Here is a 23,087-nt window from a genome sequence, read left to right on the forward strand (position 1 = left end):
CCCATAAACTCCAATAACTTGTCTTTATCTCACCCGGGAATCTTCCGCCTTTGTCTGGAGCGAGCTGCAGCAAACAGATAAACAATGCAGCGTGTTTGGTTGGGGTTAGGAATCAAAGCCCCTGTGGGATTATCCTTAAACCTGTTCTCAATCCTACACAAACTGCATTGTATGTAGGAAGCCGTCTCTCCTCCCTTTTCTTCCTGTCCCTCCCAAACGGCAAGCCCTGGGTCACTGCTAAGTGGGATTCCCAACACTTTATACAGGAGTGGGGAGAGAGAGCGCAGGGAGCAGAGTGTAAGCTCCTGAGCCCACAGCCGGACCGTTGTGCCTCTTCTGCAGATGGGAGGATAATCGGATTCTAGGCCAGATCACAACCGTCCTGTTACTTTTAGAAAGTTTGTTTAGTTCTGGGGAACATTTATTTTGTTTGTGGCCCCGGTCCAGCCACAGAGGCGACGGTGTCTGCAAAGGATTACACTGAAGCGCAAGAAGTTTGCTGGAAGGTAAGATATATGTATGTATGTATGTATGTGTATATACTGTATATATGTGTTTTGCTTCTGATATATATAGATCTGTGCGGTCACTTGTGTGATCCAACTGCAAAAATCCTTTTTTGTGGAATTCTTCTCTGGTGATGACACTCACTGGCACCGGGACAGGGAACGGGGAGGGGTTTTGTAGGCTAAACACTGCTGCTAGGGAATGTCTGGGTGGCAGCTTCCCTGCATTAGATTGTAAGCTTCGTGGGTCCGTATCGTGGTGCTCCTCATTCTGTGCAAATAGGAGGTTGTGTGGGAAATCGCATTTCGCTCTCAGTTGTGTGCAGTGCTGATAACCATAAGGTAACAAGGATTGGTTGGAAATTATATATATATATGTACGTATTCTATCCGGAGTGTTTATAGGAACCCTACAGATCTGCAGCTCTATCACTATTAGTGGGGCTGTCACACTCTGGTATTTGGAGTATGCAGGGTAATAATTCACTAGACATGGCTCACTGTGCCTCGTGCCTCAGTGATGTCACTAGTTCCTGTGGCAGTTATAGGCTGACTGTGGATCAGGCCGGCCCAGGACTGTGTACAGCTGATAATTGCACCCTAATATTCCCATTCCAGCATCTCCCCCTAAGGTGTGGGTTACCCCCAGTACAAATAATGAGACAGAACAGAATTCCCAGCACTTTGCCGACGTGGTGCAATGTATTCCCGGTGCCTCCTGGCCTCATTCAGAGATTTCCCAGATGCCCTTGCAGCGGCTGTGCGATAAAGGCGCCTGATAATTGTTCAGCTGATAGACCTGTTATCTCTGAGTCGGGCCTGGAATCCTTAGTGACTCTGACCCCCAATCAGTGCAGCTTCAGGCATTTCACCGTCCCCGAGCAGAATCTATGTGGATCAGAAAGCATGTAAATGGCCAAAACAAATTCCCCATGTCGACCTTTTCATGTGTCAACCATTGTGTCCATCTTAGTGCATGTCATCTTTTCGGATATTCTGCAGTTGTCAGTAGTAAAATAGGAAACCATTCTAGAGTCAAACCTCTAACCCTGGGGTGGCCAAGATCTACCAACGGTGCATGTTTTCCAGGCAACCTGTGGATCTATAGTAGGAATGAATGCAGCAGGTTTGAAAATGTGACAGTTAGTAATGACTACAGCTGTGCACCAGCTAGGTGATCTGGGAAATGTGACAGTTAGTAATGACTACAGCTGTGCACCAGCTAGGTGATCTGGGAAATGTGACAGTTAGTAATGACTACAGCTGTGCACCAGCTAGGTGATCTGGGAAATGTGACAGTTAGTAATGACTACAGCTGTGCACCAGCTAGGTGATCTGGGAAATGTGACAGTCAAGGTGCGTTCACACAGGGGCGATTTTGTGCAAAATCGCGGGAAATATGGTCGCTGAGCGACCAAATTGCCCGCAATGGGAGTGTGCACCGGCGATATATCGCCGGGTACGCGCTCCCGTTTTTGCCCCTGTGGTGATCGCTGGTCGCAGGAACATGCTCCTGCGACCAGCTGATTACCACTGCCAGGCTCCTCCCGGCAGTTTCTTCTTCATCAGCGACCATCTCTGGTCGCTGATGTAAAGTAGAAACTGAGCAATATATTGCTCAGCCATATATCTCCCCCGTGTGTACACAGCATTAGTAATGACTACAGCTGTGCACGAGCTAGGTAACTTGGAAAACGTGGAGTATAGGAACAGTTGACACCGTCGATGATTCTGGGACAGGTTCTTAGCATTGTGTGCCGGATATTGCCAGCGATAATGAGGAGAACAATATAATGACCCAGGGCAATAAGTACCGTATATGTAATGACCCAGACAGGGGCAATACGTATATGTAATGACCCAGGCAGGGGTAATAAATATATGTAATGACCCAGGCAAGGGCAATAAGTATATGTAATGCTAATATACAGGTATCTGCATGGCCCCTCAGGGTGGTACATAGGGCCCCGGGTTGGCAGGTACAGGGTTAAAGCCCACTTATTACATGGTATTGACGCATTATCACAAAGGCCTCAGGCCTGGTCTAGATTTAGGTCGATGCTCCGGCCAAATCCTCTCCATGGCGACGGGCCGAGCAGCAGAGGTCGTCTTGGTGACGGTTTTGTTCTGCTTATACTGGAGGAGTCGGTGGGAGACCAATGCCCCCCTCAGTACCCTGCACGGCTGAGCGTTCAGTGGGGGTACCTCAGATTAACCCATCCACTGCCAGCGTGGGGGGGGGGGGAGGGTACATATTGAGCAGTGGAGCTGGTTGCCCATAGCAACCCATCAGCTGCAAGTATTTTGTATAAAATGATGGGTTCCTATGGGTAACATCACTGTTCGCTGCTTAGTACATCTCCCCCTATGTCACTGACAAACCACAGGGCCAACCCATGATGGAGAAGCACCTCAGTAAACAGCCTGATTGCCGCCGACCCTCACCATGGTTCAGACCTGATCGAAGGGCTGCTTTTTTAGTAAATGGGCTAAACCATGTTGCATTGCAGGTGAGGCCATACCTCCCAACTTTGGCCAAAAGAAATGGGCTACACTAAAACATTCACTAGAAACACTAACAACTAAATATACACCAAAGATCAATACGTTTAAAAGCAATAGGAAAAAGCCACCATGGTTGGACAAAAAGGTAAGGACAGCAATAAACAATAAAACAAGAGAATTTAAATGGCTAATGGGAATAATGAGGAGCTCATTAAGTACAAAGAATTAAATCTAATTTGTAAAGTGGTAATTAAAAGTAGCTAAAAGGTAAACGAAGAGCGCAGAGCCACGGAGAGTAAAACCAACCCCAAGAAGTTCTTCAAACACATAAACAGCAAAAGAATAATAAGAGGACATACTGTAGGCCCCTTAACCGACACCAATGGCAATAGCTGTACTAAGGATAAGGACAAAGCAGAACTGATACATACATTTTTCTTATCAGTGTTTACTGGGGAGGAGCCTACAGTGGAACTCACTGGTGCCATAAACGGGACGAGCCAACTTGACCTTAGTATTGTATTCTCTATAGATGAGATTAAAAAAAGAGGCTCCGCAAAATAAAAACCAACAAATCCCCAGGTCCGGATGGGATTCATCCTAGGATTCTAATGGAATTAAGGGAGGAATTAGCGACCCCTCTGTATTACATTTTCGTGAAATCATTTTCAACCGGTAAGGTGCCAAAGGACTGGAGAATAGCAGAGGTAGTACCAATATTCAAAAAAGGAAAAAGTGATGACCCAGCAAATTACAGACCTGTCAGCTTAACATCAATAGTGGGTAAATTATTTGAGGGAATATTAAGGGATGGCATCCAAATACATTTGGAACTGCACAGTACAATCAGTAACAACCAACATGGGTTTGTAAAAAACCGCTTGTGCCAAACAAATCTAATAAACTTCTATGAGAAAGTCAGCAACAACCTAGACCAGTGGTTCCCAACCCTGGTCCTCAAGTACCCCCAACAGTGCACGTTTTCCAGGTCACCCGGCAGGTGCACAGGTGCATTCATTATTCAGGAACATTTGAAAAGATCCACAGGTGGAGCTACTTATAGCACCTGTGATTCTGTGCGGAGACCTGCAAAACGTGCACTGTTGGGGGTACTTGAGGACCAGGGTTGGGAACCACTGACCTAGACAGTGGAAATGCTGTAGACGTGGTCTTCCTGGATTCTGCCAAGGCTTTTGATGCGGTGCCACATGAGAGGTTAATAAATAAAATGGAGGAACTGGGCCTTGGGGTAAAGTAAAGGGGTGTAGATGGGGAGGGAACTGGCTACGGTATAGAGAACAGAGAGTGGTTGTAAATGGTGCAATTTCAAGTATGATACCAGTACTAAGTGGAGGGCCACAGGGGTCGGTGCTAGGGCCCCTTTTATTTAACATATTCATTAATGATATTGGGGTGGAAATTAGGGATGGCCATCGACCATCGATGATTCAAAATCATCGATGGTTCATGGCCGATGTCGAATACTTTTGCCATCGATGGAACAGCAAAACAATGTTTTTCTTTTTTTTTTTCAAAGTGCCGGGACACTGAGCATAGCTCCGCCCCCTGACACCCACGAAGCCCCACCCCCGTGTTTTGATTGGCCCTCAGGCCAATCAATCAAACACAATGGATGACCATAGATATGTAAAAATATCGATGGTCATCCATTGCATAGTTTTGCACTATCGATGGCCTGTTGCAGAATTGCCATCGATGGCAACCATCGATGGCAATGGCAACGATGGCCATCCCTAGTGGGAATACACAGTAATGTCTCAATCTTTGCTGATGACACAAAACTGTGCAGGGTAATTAGATCAGACATGGAGGTATCTACCCTTCAGAGGGATCTAAATAAACTTGATGAGAGGTCAAAAAAGTGGAAAATGAGGTTCAATGTGGATAAATGCAAGGTCATGCATCTCGCGAGACATAACCAGTGTGCTAGTTATAACCTAAATGGGGAGGGATTGGGTAAATCAGAATTGGAAAAGTATCTAGGAGTCCAAATAGACGACAAACTGGGGTGTAGTGATCAGTGTCACGTAGCTAGGCTAAGGATACTAGCATGTAAGAAGAGGTATGGTGTATAAAGCATTGGTCAGACCAGACCTAGAATATGGAGCACAATTCTGGGCCACGCATTACAAAAAGACAATATAGAATTGGAAAAAGTCCAAAGAAGAGCAACAAAGCTAATAAAGGGGTTGTAGAAATCGGATTATGAGGACAGATTGGCCAATTTGGGATTGTTTTGCTAGAAAAGAGATGTTTAAGGGGAGACACATGCTTAATATGTACAAATATATCAGGGGCCAGTATAAGGAATTGTCAGGCGCCCTCTTTGCTCTGAGGAAGGACTGTAGGACACGTGGTCAGGAGTTTAGACTAGAGGAGAGAAGATTTCGCACCCTTAAAAGAAAAAACTTTTTTACGATCAGGGCAGTAAAATTGTGGAACGCTCTTCCCGGAGAAGTGGTGACGGCAGATGGAGAGGTAGTGTCGGCAGACGGGGAGGTGGTGTCGGCAGAGACAATAAATTCTTTTAAAATAAGGTTGGACAATCATCTGTTGGGCAAAGGCATCCAGGAGTACAAATAACAATTAAAATCTGTATATAATGAAATCAGATGTCAGTTATATAAGGGATGAAACAAATAGATCGCGCACTCTAATAAGGAAGGATGAACTTGATTATTATTCAGCCTTAACTACTATGTAACTATGAGTTTAACTTGACTTTCCGGGAAAAGCCGTTGGGTGATGTAAGAGCGTTCAGTCATTGTGAATGATGCCCACAGTTGAGGGAACACTAATAAATGTCACACACAGGAAGCTGAGGAGATACTATCTGACAGGAGGCTGGGGACAGAAAAGAATGTGACACATGGGAACTGATGGGGCACTGCAGGTCTCGGGAGGAGGTGGGGGGGGGGGACATACATAAATGTGACACACAGGCAGCTGGGTGTACACCAATGAATGTGAGACAGGAGGATCTGAGGGGACACTAATGAGTGTAACACATGGGCAGCACATGAGGCCTCGCACACACTGGACATCAGATGTCTTTGTTGTAAATGCAAGTATAAACTCTACACAAATGCGGGTGCGTTTAGTAATGTTGCAAATGGTGCATGCGGCGCTTGTGACATTCACACCTGGGGCAGATTTATCATGGAGTCATATTTTTGTTATCACTGGGTACGGATATCACATGGTACTCCAGCCAATCAGCTCCTGACTGTCCTTTTTCAAACAAATGAGAGAAACTGATTGGCTGGATCCATTTATCATTCTCCACAGACGGAGGACGCAAAAGACAGAACAGTCAACGTAAAAACGCGCAAAGCTGTCACATGTAATACAGCAGTGTTCCCATGAGCGGCGAGTAGGCCTGAGCCTGATGTGTTCTGTTACGACAGGGCGCTTAGCGGCGCACGTTAAGTTGGCGTCCGCGGTTCGGTCCAGTCGTAATCATAGTGACTGAGATGTCATCCACATAGCACAATATTCCCCATGTCACGCTGAGCACCAGAGCACGCCTGGGCCATCCCAGGTAGCGGCACACCCAGCCAGTCCCAGGTAGCGGCACACTCAGCCAGTCCCAGGTAGCGGCACACTCAGCCAGTCCCAGGTAGCGGCACGACCCAGCCAGTCCCAGGTAGCGGCACGCCCAGCCAGTCCCAGGTAGCGGCACGCCCAGCCAGTCCCAGGTAGCGGCACGCCCAGCCAGTCCCAGGTAGCGGCACGACCCAGCCAGTCCCAGGTAGCGGCACACCCAGCCAGTCCCAGGTAGCGGCACACCCAGCCAGTCCCAGGTAGCGGCACACCCAGCCAGTCCCAGGTAGCGGCACACCCAGCCAGTCCCAGGTAGCGGCACACCCAGCCAGTCCCAGGTAGCGGCACACTCAGCCAGTCCCAGGTAGCGGCACACTCAGCCAGTCCCAGGTAGCGGCACACTCAGCCAGTCCCAGGTAGCGGCACACTCAGCCAGTCCCAGGTAGCGGCACACTCAGCCAGTCCCAGGTAGCGGCACACTCAGCCAGTCCCAGGTAGCGGCACACCCAGCCAGTCCCAGGTAGCGGCACACCCAGCCAGTCCCAGGTAGCGGCACACTCAGCCAGTCCCAGGTAGCGGCACACCCAGCCAGTCCCAGGTAGTGGCACACTCAGCCAGTCCCAGGTAGCGGCACACTCAGCCAGTCCCAGGTAGCGGCACACCCAGTCAGTCCCAGGTAGCGGCACGCCCAGCCAGTCCCAGGAAGCGCCACACTCAGCCAGTCCCAGGTAGCAGCACACCCAGCCAGTCCCAGGTAGCGGCACGCCCAGCCAGTCAGCCAGTCCCAGGTAGTGGCACACTCAGCCAGTCCCAGGTAGCGGCACACCCAGTCAGTCCCAGGTAGCGGCACGCCCAGCCAGTCCCAGGTAGCGGCACGCCCAGCCAGTCCCAGGAAGCGCCACACTCAGCCAGTCCCAGGTAGCGGCACGCCCAGCCAGTCCCAGGAAGCGCCACACTCAGCCAGTCCCAGGTAGCGGCACGCCCAGCCAGTCCCAGGAAGCGCCACACTCAGCCAGTCCAGGTAGCGGCACACCCAGCCAGTCCCAGGTAGTGGCACACTCAGCCAGTCCCAGTTAGCGGCACGCCCAGCCAGTCCCAGGTAGCGCCACACTCAGCCAGTCCCAGGTAGTGGCACGCCCGGCCAGTTCCACGTAGCGGCACATCCAGCTAGTCCCAGGTAGTGGCACGCCCGGCCAGTCCCAGGTAGCGGCACACCCAGCCAGTCCCAGGTAGCGGCACACCCAGTCAGTCCCAGGTAGCGGCACACCCAGCCATTCCCAGGTAGCGGCACGCCCAGCCAGTCCCAGGTAGCGGCACACCCAGTCAGTCCCAGGTAGCGGCACGCCCAGCCAGTCCCAGGTAGCGGCACACCCAGTCAGTCCCAGGTAGCGGCACACCCAGCCAGTCCCAGGTAACGGCACACCGGCCAGTCCCAGGTAGCAACACACCCGGCCAGTCCCAGGTAGTGGCACACCCCGTCCATCCCAGGTAGCGGCACACCCAGCCAGTCCCAGGTAGCGGCACACCCAGTCAGTCCCAGGTAGCGGCACATCCAGCCAGTCCCAGGTAATGGCACACCCCAACCGTTCCAGGTAGCGGCACACCCAGCCATTCCCACGTAGCGGCACACCCAGCCAGTCCCAGGTAGCGGCACACCCAGCCAGTCCCAGGTAGCGGCACACCCAGCCAGTCCCACGTAGGGGCACGCCCAGCCAGTCCCAGGTAGCGGCACGCTCAGCCAGTCCCAGCTAGTGGCACACCCAGCCAGTCCCACGTAGCGGCACACCCAGCCAGTCCCAGGTAGCGGCACACCCAGCCAGTCCCAGGTAACGGCACACCGGCCAGTCCCAGGTAGCGACACACCCGGCCAGTCCCAGGTAGTGGGACATACAGCCAGTCCCAGGTAATGGCACACCCCAACCGTTCCAGGTAGCGGGATACCCAGCCAGTCCCAGGTAGCGGCACACCCAGCCAGTCCCACGTAGCGGCTCGCCCAGCCAGTCCCAGGTAGCGGCACACCCAGCCAGTCCTAGGTAGCGGCACACCCAGTCCGTCCCAGGTAGTGGCACATCCAGCCAGTCCCAGGTAATGGCACACCCTGACCGTTCCAGGTAGCGGCACACCCAGCCAGTCCCAGGTAACGGCACACCGGCCAGTCCCAGGTAGCAACACACCCGGCCAGTCCCAGGTAGCGGCACACCCAGCCAGTCCCAGGTAGCGGCACACCCAGTCCGTCCCAGGTAGTGGCACATCCAGCCAGTCCCAGGTAATGGCACACCCCGACCGTTCCAGGTAGCGGCACACCCAGCCAGTCCCACAAAGCGGCACACCCAGCCAGTCCCAGGTAGCGGCACACCCAGCCAGTCCCACATAGCGGCACGCCCAGCCAGTCCCAGGTAGCGGCACGCTCAGCCAGTCCCACGTAGCGGCTCACCCAGCCAGTCCCACGTATCGGCTCGCCCAGCCAGTCCCAGGTATCGGCTCACCCAGCCACTCCCAGGTAGCGGCACACCCAGCCAGTCCCAGGTAGCGGCACATCCAGCCAGTCCCAGGTAACGGCACACCCCGACCATCCCAGGTAACGGCACACCCCGACCATCCAAGATAGCGGCACACCCAGCCAGTCCCAGGTAGCAGCACACCCAGCCAGTCCCAGGTAGCAGCACACCCAGCCAGTCCCACATAGCGGCACGCCCAGCCAGTCCCAGGTAGCGGCACACCCAGCCAGTCCAAGGTAGCGGCACATCCAGCCAGTCCCAGGTAGCCGCACACCCAGCTCTGACACAGGATGCGCATAATGCGCTGCGCCGTGTTCTGCTGTTGTCAGTCACAGACATCTGCAGACAATGGCCCCAGGACATGCAGATTCTTATCTGGCTCCAAGCACCATCTTCTTCTTCCCTCCCTTCCATTGCTGAGATACCTGACTATACCTCAGCAGAGTAACCGGCATGGCAGCTCCCACACCCTGTAACACTACATGACGCTGATTTTAGGGACCCCTTATACTTTATTTACCCTACTGACCCCAAATATCTACTATATACATCTAAATATACGTTTTATCGCGCTCCATAAATATTGTAACACAGGGCTGCTGGATTGCTTCAGAGTCCATGATTGTCCCGCACGTCCTGTACCTGTGACCTGAGCTATTTACTGGGCCACAGGGACTAAAGTCTGCAGAGGAAAGGGGGGGGGGATATTTCAGGTCACAAGTGATATTCCAGGTGGCTCATGGGTAAATGTGATGGAAGTGATGCCAGGTGTGTATTTGGTATAAACCTGTTGGCACAGGAGTGATACAGCGCTGTGTCACATGCCGCATCACGTGCCGCGTTATGTACAGCGCCGTATCACATGCCGCGTTATGTACAGCGCTGTGTCACATGCCGCGTTATGTACAGCGCTGTGTCACATGCCGCGTTATGTACAGCGCCGTGTCACATGCCGCGTTATGTACAGCGCTGTGTCACATGCCGCGTTATGTACACCACTGTATCACATGCCGCGTTATGTACAGCGCCGTGTCACATGCCGCGTTATGTACAGCGCCGTGTCACATGCCACGTTATGTACAGCAATGTATCACATGCCGCGTTATGTACAGCGCCGTGTCACATGCCGCGTTATGTACAGCGCCGTGTCACATGCCGCGTTATGTACAGCGCCGTGTCACATGCCGCGTTATGTACATCGCTGTGTCACATGCCGCGTTATGTACAGCGCTGTGTCACATGCCGCGTTATGTACAGCGCCGTGTCACATGCCGCGTTATGTACAGCGCCGTGTCACATGCCGCGTTATGTACAGCGCCGTGTCACATGCCGCGTTATGTACAGCGCTGTGTCACATGCCGCGTTATGTACAGCGCTGTGTCACATGCCGCGTTATGTACAGCGCCGTGTCACATGCCGCGTTATGTACAGCGCTGTGTCACATGCCGCGTTATGTACAGCCCCGTGTCACATGCCGCGTTATGTACAGCGCTGTGTCACATGCCGCGTTATGTACAGCGCCGTGTCACATGCCGCGTTATGTACAGCGCTGTGTCACATGCCGCGTGATGTACAGCCCCGTGTCACATGCCGCGTTATGTACATCGCTGTGTCACATGCCGCGTTATGTACAGCGCCGTGTCACATGCCGCGTTATGTACAGCGCCGTGTCTCATGCCGCGTTATGTACAGCGCCGTGTCACATGCCGCGTTATGTACAGCGCCGTGTCACATGCCGCGTTATGTACAGCGCCGTGTCACATGCCGCGTTATGTACAGCGCCGTGTCACATGTCGCGTTATGTACAGCGCTGTGTCACATGCCGCGTTATGTACAGCGCCGTGTCACATGCCGCGTTATGTACAGCGCCGTGTCACATGCCGCGTTATGTACAGCTCCGTGTCACATGCCGTGTTATGTACAGCGCTGTGTCACATGCCGCGTTATGTACAGCGCCGTGTCACATGCCGCGTTATGTACAGCGCCGTGTCACATGCCGCGTTAGGTACAGCGCTGTGTCACATGCTGCGTTATGTACATCGCTGTGTCACATGCCACGTTATGTACAGCGCCGTGTCACATGCCGTGTTATGTACAGCGCCGTGTCACATGCCGCGTTATGTACAGCGCCGTGTCACATGCCGCGTTATGTACAGCGCTGTGTCACATGCCGCGTTATGTACAGCGCCGTGTCACATGCCGCGTTATGTACAGCGCCGTGTCACATGCCGCGTTATGTACAGCGCCGTGTCACATGCCGCGTTATGTACAGCCCCGTGTCACATGCCGCGTTATGTACAGCGCCGTGTCACATGCCGCGTTATGTACAGCGCCGTGTCACATGCCGCGTTATGTACAGCGCCGTGTCACATGCCGCGTTATGTACAGCGCCGTGTCACATGCCGGGTTATGTACAGCGCCGTGTCACATGCCGCGTTATGTACAGCCCCGTGTCACATGCCGCGTTATGTACAGCGCCGTGTCACATGCCGTGTTATGTACAGCCCCGTGTCACATGCCGCGTTATGTACAGCGCTGTGTCACATGCTGTGTTATGTACAGCGCCGTGTCACATGCTGTGTTATGTACAGCGCTGTGTCACATGCTGTGTTATGTACAGCGCCGTGTCACATGCCGCGTTATGTACAGCGTTGTGTCACATGCTGTGTTATGTACAGCGCCGTGTCACATGCCGCGTTATGTACAGCGCCGTGCCACATGCCGCATTATGTACAGCGCCGTGCCACATGCCGCGTTATGTACAGCGCCGTTTCACATGCCGCGTTATGTACAGCGCCGTGTCACATGCCGCGTTATGTACAGCGCTGTGTCACATGCCGTGTTATGTACAGCGCTGTGTCACATGCTGCGTTATGTACAGCGCCGTGTCACATGCCGCGTTATGTACAGCGCCGTGTCACATGCCGCGTTATGTACAGCGCCGTGTCACATGCCGCGTTATGTACAGCTCCGTGTCACATGCCGCGTTATGTACAGCGCCGTGTCACATGCCGCGTTATGTACAGCGCCGTGTCACATGCCGGGTTATGTACAGCGCCGTGTCACATGCCGCGTTATGTACAGCGCCGTGTCACATGCCGCGTTATGTACAGCGCCGTGTCACATGCCGCGTTATGTACAGCGCCGTGTCACATGCCGCGTTATGTACAGCGCCGTGTCACATGCCGCGTTATGTACAGCGCCGTGTCACATGCCGGGTTATGTACAGCGCCGTATCACATGCCGCGTTATGTACAGCGCCGTGTCACATGCCGTGTTATGTACAGCGCCGTGTCACATGCCGGGTTATGTACAGCGCCGTGTCACATGCCGTGTTATGTACAGTGCCGTGTCACATGCCGTGTTATGTACAGCGCCGTGTCACATGCCGTGTTATGTACAGCTCGTCTCACATGCTGCGTTATGTACAGCGCCGTGTCACATGCCGCGTTATGTACAGCGCCGTGTCACATGCCACGTTATGTACAGCGCTGTGTCACATGCCGCGTTATGTACAGCGCCCAGCTTTCAGCCCATGAAAACGCTGGATTTACCCTAATGGGGGCGGGGTTTACCTGTTCTGCGAGTATACACTATATAAAGGTGAAGGGATCATGTTTTGTGACAATAAATTTAATCCAATGTTCAATGGGATATATGTGGCTGCCAGCAATAAGAACTGCGCCCCCTGCAGGCTGTATCAGAGATACTACAGCTATAATTTGGAGCTGTCCCGCTAACGGCCTGCAGGTGTCGCTGTTCTTAGTGTTGGCTGCTACACATATTGTATATACAGCTAGCGCCACCTGCTGGCAGGTATGAAGTACTGCAGTCCAATATAACACTAGTAACTCTCAGTAACTAGGAGTACTGTCATTGTTATAGTAAAGAGCGCTATAATGATGTGAATATTTGTTTGTTGGATATCATTTTCATTTATTATTTCTCCATTTATGACCACATAACATGCAGCTATAATGTAATTTCTCCTACAGGGCTGGGGGTTACCACCGGCAAAGATAAACTGTAGGTGTACCCTACAACACACCGCACAACTATGACTGAGAAGATCAGGTCAGTAATCCCATAGGTATAAGGCAGGGGTAGCCAACTCCAGTCCCCGAGAGCTACCAGCAGTGCATGTTTTCCAGATCTCCTCACAGAATCACAAGTGAAGTAATTAGCTCCATCATTTATAATGTGTCAGCCAGTAATGAGTGCACCTGTGCAGCAGCTAGGTTGTCTGGAAAATGAGAACTGTTGGTAGCTCTCAAGGACCGTAGTTGGCTACTACTGATATAAGGGATTGGGTGATAGGGATTGGTGTTGGGGATTGGGTAATAGGGATTGGTGTTGGGGATTGGCGTTGGGGATTGGGTAATAGGGATTGGTGTCAGGGATTGGGTAATAGGGATTGGTGTCGGGGATTGGGTAATAGGGATTGGTGTCGGGGATTGGGTAATAGGGATTGGTGTCGGGATTGGGTAATAGGGATTGGTGTCGGGGATTGGGTAATAGGGATTGGCATTGGGGATTGGGTAATAGGGATTGGCGTTGGGGATTGGGTAATAGGGATTGGCGTTGGGGATGGGGTAATAGAGATTGGGTAATAGGGATTGGTGTTGGGGATTGGTGTCAGGATTGGGTAATAGGGATTGGTGTTGGGGATTGGGTAATAGGGATTGGTGTTGGGGATTGGGATTGGTGTTGGGGATTGGGTAATAGGGATTGGTGTTGGGGATTGGGTAATAGGGATTGGTGTTGGGGATTGGTGTTGGGGATTGGGTAATAGGGATTGGTGTTGGGGATTGGGTAATAGAGATTGGTGTCGGGATTGGGTAATAGGGATTGGCGTTGTGGATTGGGTAATAGGGATTGGTGTTGGGGATTGGTGTCGGGATTGGGTAATAGGGATTGGTGTTGGGGATTGGTGTCGGGATTGGGTAATAGGGATTGGCTACTATACTACTGTTTTCTCTTGGTGTCATTTTTTTTTACTACAATGGTTACTATGTATCTGTCTCTTCCCATCTGTACACCTGTCAATCTCTTATTATTATTTTGCCTCATCTTGCTGCTGGTCTGCAGTGACTCTCTACTCGTCTCTCTCCCTGTCTCTCTGCCCGTCACTCTCCCTGTCTCTCTCCTTGTCTCTCTGCCTATCTCTCTTTATGTCTCTCTGCCCGTCTCTCTCCCTGTCTCTCTGCCCGTCTCTCTGCCCATCTCTCTGCCCATCTCTCTCCCTGTCACTCTCCCTGTCTCTCTGTCCATCTCTCTCCCTGTCTCTCTCCTTGTCTCTCTGCCCGTCTCTCTCCCTGTCTCTCTCCCTGTCTCTCTCCTTGTCTCTCTCCCTGTCTCTCTGCCCATCTCTCTCCCCGTCTCTCTCCCTGTCTCTCTGCCCATCTCTCTCCCTGTCTCTCTCCTTGTCTCTCTCCCTGTCTCTCTCCTTGTCTCTCTGCCCGTCTCTCTCCCTGTCTCTCTGCCCGTCTCTCTCCCTGTCTCTCTGCCCGTCTCTCTCCCTGTCTCTCTGCCCGTCTCTCCCCGTCTCTCTCCCTGTCTCTCTGCCCGTCTCTCTCCCTGTCTCTCTGCCCGTCTCTCTCCCTGTCTCTCTGCCCGTCTCTCTCCCTGTCTCTCTCCCCGTCTCTCTACTCATCTCTCTCTGTCTCTCTACTCATCTCTCTCCCCGTCTCTCTACTCATCTCTCTCCTCGTCTCTCTGCCCGTCTCTCTCCCTGTCTCTCTCCCTGTCTCTCTGCCCGTCTCTCTCCCTGTCTCTCTGCCCGTCTCTCCCTGTCTCTCTGCCCGTCTCTCTCCCTGTCTCTCTCCCCGTCTCTCTACTCATCTCTCTCTGTCTCTCTACTCATCTTTCTCCCTGTCTCTCTACTCATCCCTCTCCCCGTCTCTGCCCGTCTCTCTCCCTGTCTCTCTGCCTGTCTCTCTCCCTGTCTCTCTTCCTGTCTGTCCAGCTGTCAGTCTATTATTTGGACTCCTCTTGCTGCCAGTCTTTGGTGAATCTCTCCCCGTCTCTCTGCCTACCTGTCTCTCTCCCTGTCTCTCTACCCGTCACTCTGCCCGTCTCTCTGCCTGTCTGTCTGTCTGCCTGTCAGTCTCTTATATCTGGACTCATCTTTCTGTCTGTGGTGATGATATCCGGATGTCTCTATTTTGCAGCTTACCAGCTAAACTGATAAATGGCGGCGTGGCCGGACTGGTGGGCGTCACCTGTGTATTCCCCATAGACCTCGCCAAGACCCGACTACAGAACCAGCAGGGGCAGGGGGTCTACCGGGGGATGTAAGTAGATGATGACAATGTTATATGTATATATATGTATATAGTAGGGGGGGGGGGGGTTGTGATGTCCTGGGGACGTGTCCTTTAATGCAGTGGTTCTCAACCTTGGTCCTCAAGTACCCCCAACAAGTCACGTTTTCCAGGTCACCCGGCAGGTGCACTCATTACTCACTGGCACATTTTAAAAGACACACAGGTGGAGATAATTATGTCACTTGTGACTCTGTGTGGAGACCTGGAAACCTGTTGGGGTCCTTAGGACCGAATTTGAGAACCACTGCTGTAATGCACACGGAGGGTCACTTATTGCCCCTCTCACTCATTAAAGACTTTTTAGCACCAGTGGGTGCATGTAGTGGGATTGGTGCCCGTTCCTCCCCCACCTCAGTGAATCACCCGTCACCGCAGCCAGACGGTTGTTATTGTAGCACTGAAGGAATGCTGGCAACCACACCCCTGGAGCCATCCCCAGCACTACATGGCAGTGCCCGGTTATACGTATTACACTATGGCATGCCCACTAGGTGAACCCTCCTACAGGGTATCTGCTTCATAAACATACATTATACCCCACAGCAGGGCGTAAAGTGGTCAAACAGAGGTGGGGGGACTTATTTCTCTATGCCACCTAATTACCCCCCTTCCCTACCCCCATTAGGCAGAGACAGGGCCAGTGGTAATGCTTTTCTGTGAAAATTACTGTGCATGTGGAGGTTACAATGTTCCACCTCACCATTAGAGGTGGTGGAACTCAGTTCCACCCTGTTCCCACTCACTTTAACCCCTGCCCCACAGACATGGGCCTGAGCCCCTCCCCTATCCCCCCCCCCCCCACCACCACTCAGCCTAACACCCCCTCCCCCCCCCCCCCACCACCACTCAGCCTAACCCCCCCTTCCCCCCACCCCCACCACTCAGCCTAACCCCCCCTTCCCCCCCCCCACCACCACCGCTCAGGTACCAACTGTCACGACCAGATCCAGAGAGTGGAATATTATTCAGCCATTCAGTTATCATACGTCACATAAAAATGTCCTCCCTTTTATTAACCACAAACAGCAAACTCCGCCCCTGGCAGCCTGCACCACTTAAAGGCTGGTGGGGCAAAAAGGTAAAATAGCAAACCAGGCACACAAGTTACTTCCCTTCCTATCTCTCAGTGACGTCATGGTCTGTGCATGTGCTGTGGAATTATAAGCCCATCGATGGGCATTCAGTGTGGGGTAAAAACTAACTCTAAAGTGAATGTCATTTATTTAATAACACATAATAATATTTGGTGAGTAATTTGGCGCCTCTGTCTCTCCGCACAGGTTTGACTGCCTGGTGAAGACCATCCGCTCGGAGGGGTTCTTTGGAATGTACAGAGGTGAGAGCCGGGAGACGGATTACACTTACAGTCGTGAATGCGTTCGCAGTTAGAATTGCGCGCTCACAGACTCATATATTGTATTATCAATGACTGACTTTGGGACTTTAGTTTATGTAATATCAAAAGCGTAATTTGGGGTTATACGTCAGATCCATCAGCCAGTTACAGATGATTTATAATGACCCTGAGCCAGCGCCCCGAAATCTCTTATAAACATTGGCGATGACATCAGCAGTAATATGATGACACGTGTAGCGGGCTGTGATGTTTGTGTTCAATATATATCGATAATGTCCGTTATCTCCAGGTGCCGCCGTCAACCTCACCCTGGTCACACCCGAGAAGGCCATCAAGCTGGCAGCCAATGACTTCTTCAGGAACCGGTTATCACAGGAAGGGTAAGTCCCTCCGATACACTGTATATAATATGTGTGACATCACTTAGCCGCCATAGACTGAATGGGAAACAGAGCAGAACATACAATTCTGAGTGGCTTGGTGCCCCCTCCCTAAATCCGCCACTGGATGTGGCCACAGAGAGCGATGTTTGACAACAAGCGTAGCGATCCAGCCAAAGGGTTTCATATTTATAGACCTTGATTTGCATAGCGACCGATACCTTCTGCCCATGTCCAACATTTACCGATCCTGAGCTCTATACAATACATATTACTACAAGTTACAGAATAATATATGGTCACTAGAGGGCGGTGTTGCGCTGCATTAATCAGGCACCCCATAAATCACTAAGGAATGTATAATGACCTCAGGGCCCTGCTTGTTATAGTCTGTCTAGCACAGTGGTGTCAAACTCGTAGCCCTTCAGCTGTTGTGGAACTACACGTCCCAGCATGCCCTGCCACAGTTCTAGCAATCCATTATATAAAAGCTGTGGCAGGGCATGCTGGGACGTGTAGTTCCACAACAGCTGGAGGGCCGTGAGTTTGACACCACTGGTCCAGCACATACAAGAATAGACTAATAGGGCGACACCGCAGAGTGATCTGAGCAATGTAGAATGCTCAGCGCTGCGCAGCGATAGGTCAGCGATGTGTGCTGAGCAATCTGTCAGGGCCGGTGTTCTACGGTGAGATCACTGTCACTGCCCGGCGAGCAAGTAGATTTATCCAGCACGCTGGGTACTAATCGCCAGGCGATAACGCCGCACGGGCCGCACATCGCCATCGCTATGGGCCCTACACACAGAGGGATGTACGGCCATTTTCTAAGTGATCTAGTACATTTAAATAAATCAGAATATTGGCTTTCAAACATTTACAAAATTGGCGGCAAGAACAAGATGGCTGCTCCTAGTATTTCTGATTGTACAACCTATATGTGACCAACGCCCCCCCAAAAGGGCCACAGTGCCCAATAGAAGGTTTTGCACCCTCAGTAACCTGGGGACACCTTGTGGTTGCAGGAAGCAGCTGACGCTGGTCAGGGAGATGCTGGCTGGATGTGGCGCTGGGACCTGCCAGGTGGTTGTGACGTCGCCCATGGAGATGCTGAAGATCCAACTGCAGGACGCAGGACGCCTGGGTAATCAGGGGTACGGGACTGAGGTTATTCACCGGGTCCCCATAGCAAGAGCTGGGCCAGATATTCACAAATATACATGTAATAGGGTGTACAGACGATGCGATTTATTGTCTCTATAATCCCGATCAGAACGCACGGCGCGGTGTACACATTTGGTTTAGACGATATCGTACCGATTGGCTGGAATATATCCAACAATATTTATGGTACTCTTTACCTAGCCCATCGTGGCCATCGCGGGCATTGAATGCACTAAAAAATCGGATGCGACGCGACCGACGCGATGCCCGCGATTTCCCATAGGGATCAATGTTAAATTTCTCAATTGACCCGATTTTTCTGTTCAATGCCTCAATTGACCCGATTTTTCCATAGCAAACAATGTTAAATGGCCCACAGAGGCCAAATAGGCACCCTAAAGTGAGAAATGGCCCCCATAATTGTTAACGTCACCCCACGATCAACGTCAACCCAAAGCGTGGCGAGCGGCGGCGGTACGCGTCCTACGACCTTTTCATACCCCCACTATCCACGTCGGCGTGGAGTTGAGAATAGAATAGTGTGGCGAGCGCAGCGAGCCACCGAGCCCGAAGCGTGGCGAGCGCAGCGAGCCCCGCGAGGGGACGCGGATACCTGTGAAGCCCGCGAAGGGACGCGTTTACCTGTGAAGGTATCCGCGTCCGCTCGCCACGCTTCGGGCTCGGTGGCTCGCTGCGCTCGCCACACTATTCTATTCTCAACTCCACGCCGACGTGGATAGTAGGGGTATGAAAAGGTCGTAGGACGCGTATCGCCACCCCTCGCGGGCTCGCTGCGCTCGCCACGCTTCGGGTTTACGTTGATCGTGGGGTGGCGTTAACAATTGGGGGGGGCCATTTCACACTTCAGGGTGGCTATTTGGCCTCTGTGGGCCATTTAACATTGTTTCCTATGGAAAAATCGGGTCAATTGAGAAATTTAACATTGATCCCTATGGGAAATCGCGGGCATCGCGTCGGTCGCGTCGCACCCGATTTTTAGTGCATTCAATGGCCGCGATGCCCGCGATTTTTTTACCTGCGATGCCCACGATCAAAATCGTGGGCGCCGTGCTAGGTAAAGAGTACCATATTTATCCCTCACGAGGTTTATCGCTCGTTGATAAATGGGCCCCTAAATCTGCACATTTAGTGTAATGGTCACGTTATAGCCTTATTTGCGTTTCCTTGTTCTCTAGCAACACAGAGAGTTGTACCTGGGGAAGGACCGGCATCTGCACCCCACCCTCCCTCTGCTGCCCCCCAGAAACCCTCCGCCTTGCTGATCACGAGGGACCTACTGCGCACGCAGGGGATCCAGGGCGTGTACAAGGGGCTGGGGGCCACACTGCTCAGGTAAGGAGGAGACGCCCCTTACTGTCATATGTATGTGTGTATATATGTATGTATGTATGTGTGTATGTATATTAATGTACTGGTCTCCGTGCCGTAGGGACGTCCCCTTCTCCATCATCTACTTCCCGCTCTTTGCCAATGTTAACAAACTTGGGCAGAAGTCTGCGCAGGATAAGGCTCCATTTTACCATTCCTTCCTCGCCGGATGCTTCGCTGGGTCGGTGGCCGCAGTGGCAGTGACGCCATTGGACGGTGAGCACTATTATATATATATTTTTCAGTCTCCGTCACTTTATCTTTTAATCTATTTCCATGATCCTCGGTGTCACCATGATGTCATAAACGTATCAGCATTGTGGCGGAAATACAACCATATAAAATGCGTGTAATGGTTGATGGGGGCACAGATGGATTTTACGGTAAAACACGGTGCTTGGAGGGGAACGGGAACACACTGCTTCCTATAGTATTCACCAATGTTCTCTCCCCCGGTGCTAGTAAGTCTGGCTGCAGAATTCACTACCAGTACAGTTTTCATTACTTGCCTTCTCTTCCCCATTACCCCTAACTGCCAGAGATCTCCTGTCAGTCTCACTAACTGTGTGGATAATTTCTCACTAGTCCTGAAGACTCGGATTCAGACCCTGAAGAAGGGAGTCGGTGAAGACACTTATAACGGAATTGTCGATTGTGCCCGGTAAGTCCTACTGGGCGTTTGCCGGAACGCTCTACAAAACACCAACCCACCCAGGCCTGGCCAGGATCTCATATCTCCCACTTCTTCTCTCCCACCAGGAAGATCTGGAGAAACGAGGGTCCCTCTGCCTTCATGAAGGGGGCGGTGTGCCGGGCGCTGGTCATCGCGCCTCTCTTCGGGATAGCCCAAGTGGTCTATTTTATCGGCATTGGAGAATATATCCTGGGATATGCGAGATAAATACTGGGACAGTGAGAACATGGAGAGAGAGGTTACGCGTTTCGGCACGTGGATTATGACCGGACCCCGACTTTAATTAGAACGGGGACGCTTACAGATTCATATTCTAACATAGCAGTCGGTGGCGGTTCTTCTTCCGTGTTTAATCCTGTGAACAGAGATGACGTTACATGGGAACCTAGCAGCGCAAATCCTGAGTTCAGCGCCATGCAGCCGCAGCGCTGTCTAGCACCTTACGCGTAACAGGAACAATACAGACTGGGGCCCTTGGGCCGGTATCTTATTACTGTATTGTGCCGACTCTGCCGACACTTTTTAAGCATCTTTATCCTGAGTAGGATGGTAAATCATTTTACATAATTTAGAGCAAACATTTAGACCCATAGAGAACTGATCGGATTATAGGGTGGCAGATTATCATCAGATAATAATCTGGGGTATTTACTGAATTCCTCCTGAAATATGGGGAACTCCGTCCGCGGGCTGATCCACAACGGCCCTGAGATTTCCATCTGGTGGGAATAAATAACCGTCCCACGGTCACTTTCCATGTGTGTGATAATCACCCGATTTATTTAATCCACCCAGGTTACCGGGAACGGTACAGCGAGTGGGATAAGCAAAAGCGTACTTTTGTCACCCTGTGAGGAGGAATCAGGCAGACAGGTGTGGAATGCCCACAGACACCCACCGGGCGCCATGTCAGCTGGGGAAGTACCTGTGTGTTTGGGGGGCCTTCCGTGTGGGCAGCTGCGCAAGTCAGAACCCTGGGGGGGATATTTACTAAAGAGCCGTTTTTGTAGTGTCAGTGGCTAAGATTGTTAGCGGAGCTCCCAGAGGTATTAATACCACTGTCCTCCAATGTAACTGGCTGGTATCCTATGTACTAAGGAGCAGTTATCAATGGGGGCTGCAGCCACCGCTGTGCACACTTAGCCCAGTCTCCCACGTAAATACCAGACTACACTTCTGCATTCCCGCCTGTATAAAGGAACACAAGATCATGTGTTTGGGGACAATCGGGCAAAGATGGCACCATTTACCCCTTAAAATCCCTGCTTAGTGGATGGCTGCAAATAAAGGTCACAGTTTGTGCACAAAGAGTGAAAAACGGTCACATTTTCCAGAGGACAATGGTGATGCATTGTAAATTACAGGCAGACGTTTGGCACATAATTCCTAAAGTAAGAAATTACAACATCAATATTTTCCTGCTAAATAATTTGGTATATGATGAATATGTCACTCACAAAAGTCATTCTTCTGCTCCTCAGATACTATACAATCATTAGTATCACAGCAGCGCCATCTTGTGGCAGGCAGTGTGTACTGCATGGCCTGGGATTTTTGGATATTAGTACTGCCCAACTAGGTGTAAATGGTTTTTCTGCCAGTCTAATCAGGGTGATGCCCACTAGTTCCCAATTACTGTATATATAATTGCAGACTCTTCTAAGCCATCGCTATTGGTGCTCCCAGCAATATCAGTACTGCCGTCCACCCTCTGAAGCTGAAACAGATCCTGTCCAACAAGTGCATATACCAGACAACTACAACTGCACCTCACATAGCGGGGTACTGCACCCACAAACAGAAGCAGCCAAGGACAGACTGAGAGAAAGCTCTGTCGTTGGATAAATATTAGTAATTATAGGTTATCCCCAATAGTGTCCTCTTCCTTTTATTTGCTTCCTATCTGGCATCATGACACGGCCTCTTTTATTCACTCATTAACAATGATAGAAACAGGCGAGGAAATGATATCATTTGTACATCGCTAAGATAATGATTCTTTTTTGCTGACAATGTTGTTCTGGGATCCGCCGGTATTAAAGTGTTGCCTTCTTTTTTCTAGACCAGGTGAAGGTTCCTCACCTCTGTCATTGAGAGCAGGTCGCCAGTCTGTGCCCGGTTACAATTAATGCATTAGAACCTTTTTACTAACCACCTTCATGATGACCGCTGGCAGACCTGAGACGCCAGCTGCCTCCACTAGGTGGTACAATAGAATGGGCACTGGGATCTGATAACTCTGCGTGGTGACTGTGGGCAAGGGAAACGGGAACGTGCATGCAAGGCTGAAACCTTATCATGGGAGAAAGCGACCTCAGTCAGCCGGCGGCTGTAGGACTGCAAGTACCAGTATCCTCATCTACCTTTAAATGGGACTTTTAGTTACACCACTTTTGGCAAGAATGAATCCCCCAGCGAGGATGACGCTGGTAGAATGAGCTGATATAACCTTATACACAGCCTGCTCTAAGCCATATGTTAGTACATATCTGTATAGAGAATGGAGGCGGGAACTGTGCTGTATGGAGCACTGTGTTACACACTGATTAATGCAGAGCTTACATGGTGGATGACTTCTGCAGTTATACCGGCACACCCCGTTAACATGGAATAAACAGGCTGATTGCTTGGATAGCTCAAAGATAACACTATACTTTTAAGGTTCAGATTCGTATATTAATCTAGGCCCGGGCGAGTGGCAGAA

At 51.5% G+C, this 23,087-nt stretch overlaps 1 protein-coding gene across 2 annotated transcripts; it reads left to right on the forward strand.

Moving 5' to 3' along the window:
- Positions 1–251: 251 nt before the first annotated feature.
- Positions 252–22,446, forward strand: SLC25A18 (solute carrier family 25 member 18). Of its 2 annotated transcripts, none has more exons than XM_083180888.1 (10): positions 252–506; positions 13,069–13,147; positions 15,244–15,366; positions 16,680–16,735; positions 17,046–17,136; positions 18,162–18,280; positions 19,497–19,653; positions 19,751–19,905; positions 20,275–20,350; positions 20,449–22,446. In XM_083180888.1, the coding sequence occupies exons 2-10, from the start codon at positions 13,131–13,133 to the stop codon at positions 20,588–20,590; spliced, it is 936 nt and encodes a 311-aa protein (XP_083037014.1). In that variant the 5' UTR covers positions 252–506; positions 13,069–13,130; the 3' UTR covers positions 20,591–22,446. The 2 variants fall into 2 exon arrangements, with proteins under 2 accessions (XP_083037014.1, XP_083037015.1); XM_083180889.1 differs by lacking the exon at positions 252–506 and adding an exon at positions 711–848.
- Positions 22,447–23,087: the final 641 nt, after the last annotated feature.

Source organism: Crinia signifera, chromosome 4 (genome assembly GCF_055691185.1).
Source record: "Crinia signifera chromosome 4, ASM5569118v1, whole genome shotgun sequence".
Taxonomy (NCBI): domain Eukaryota; kingdom Metazoa; phylum Chordata; class Amphibia; order Anura; family Myobatrachidae; genus Crinia; species Crinia signifera.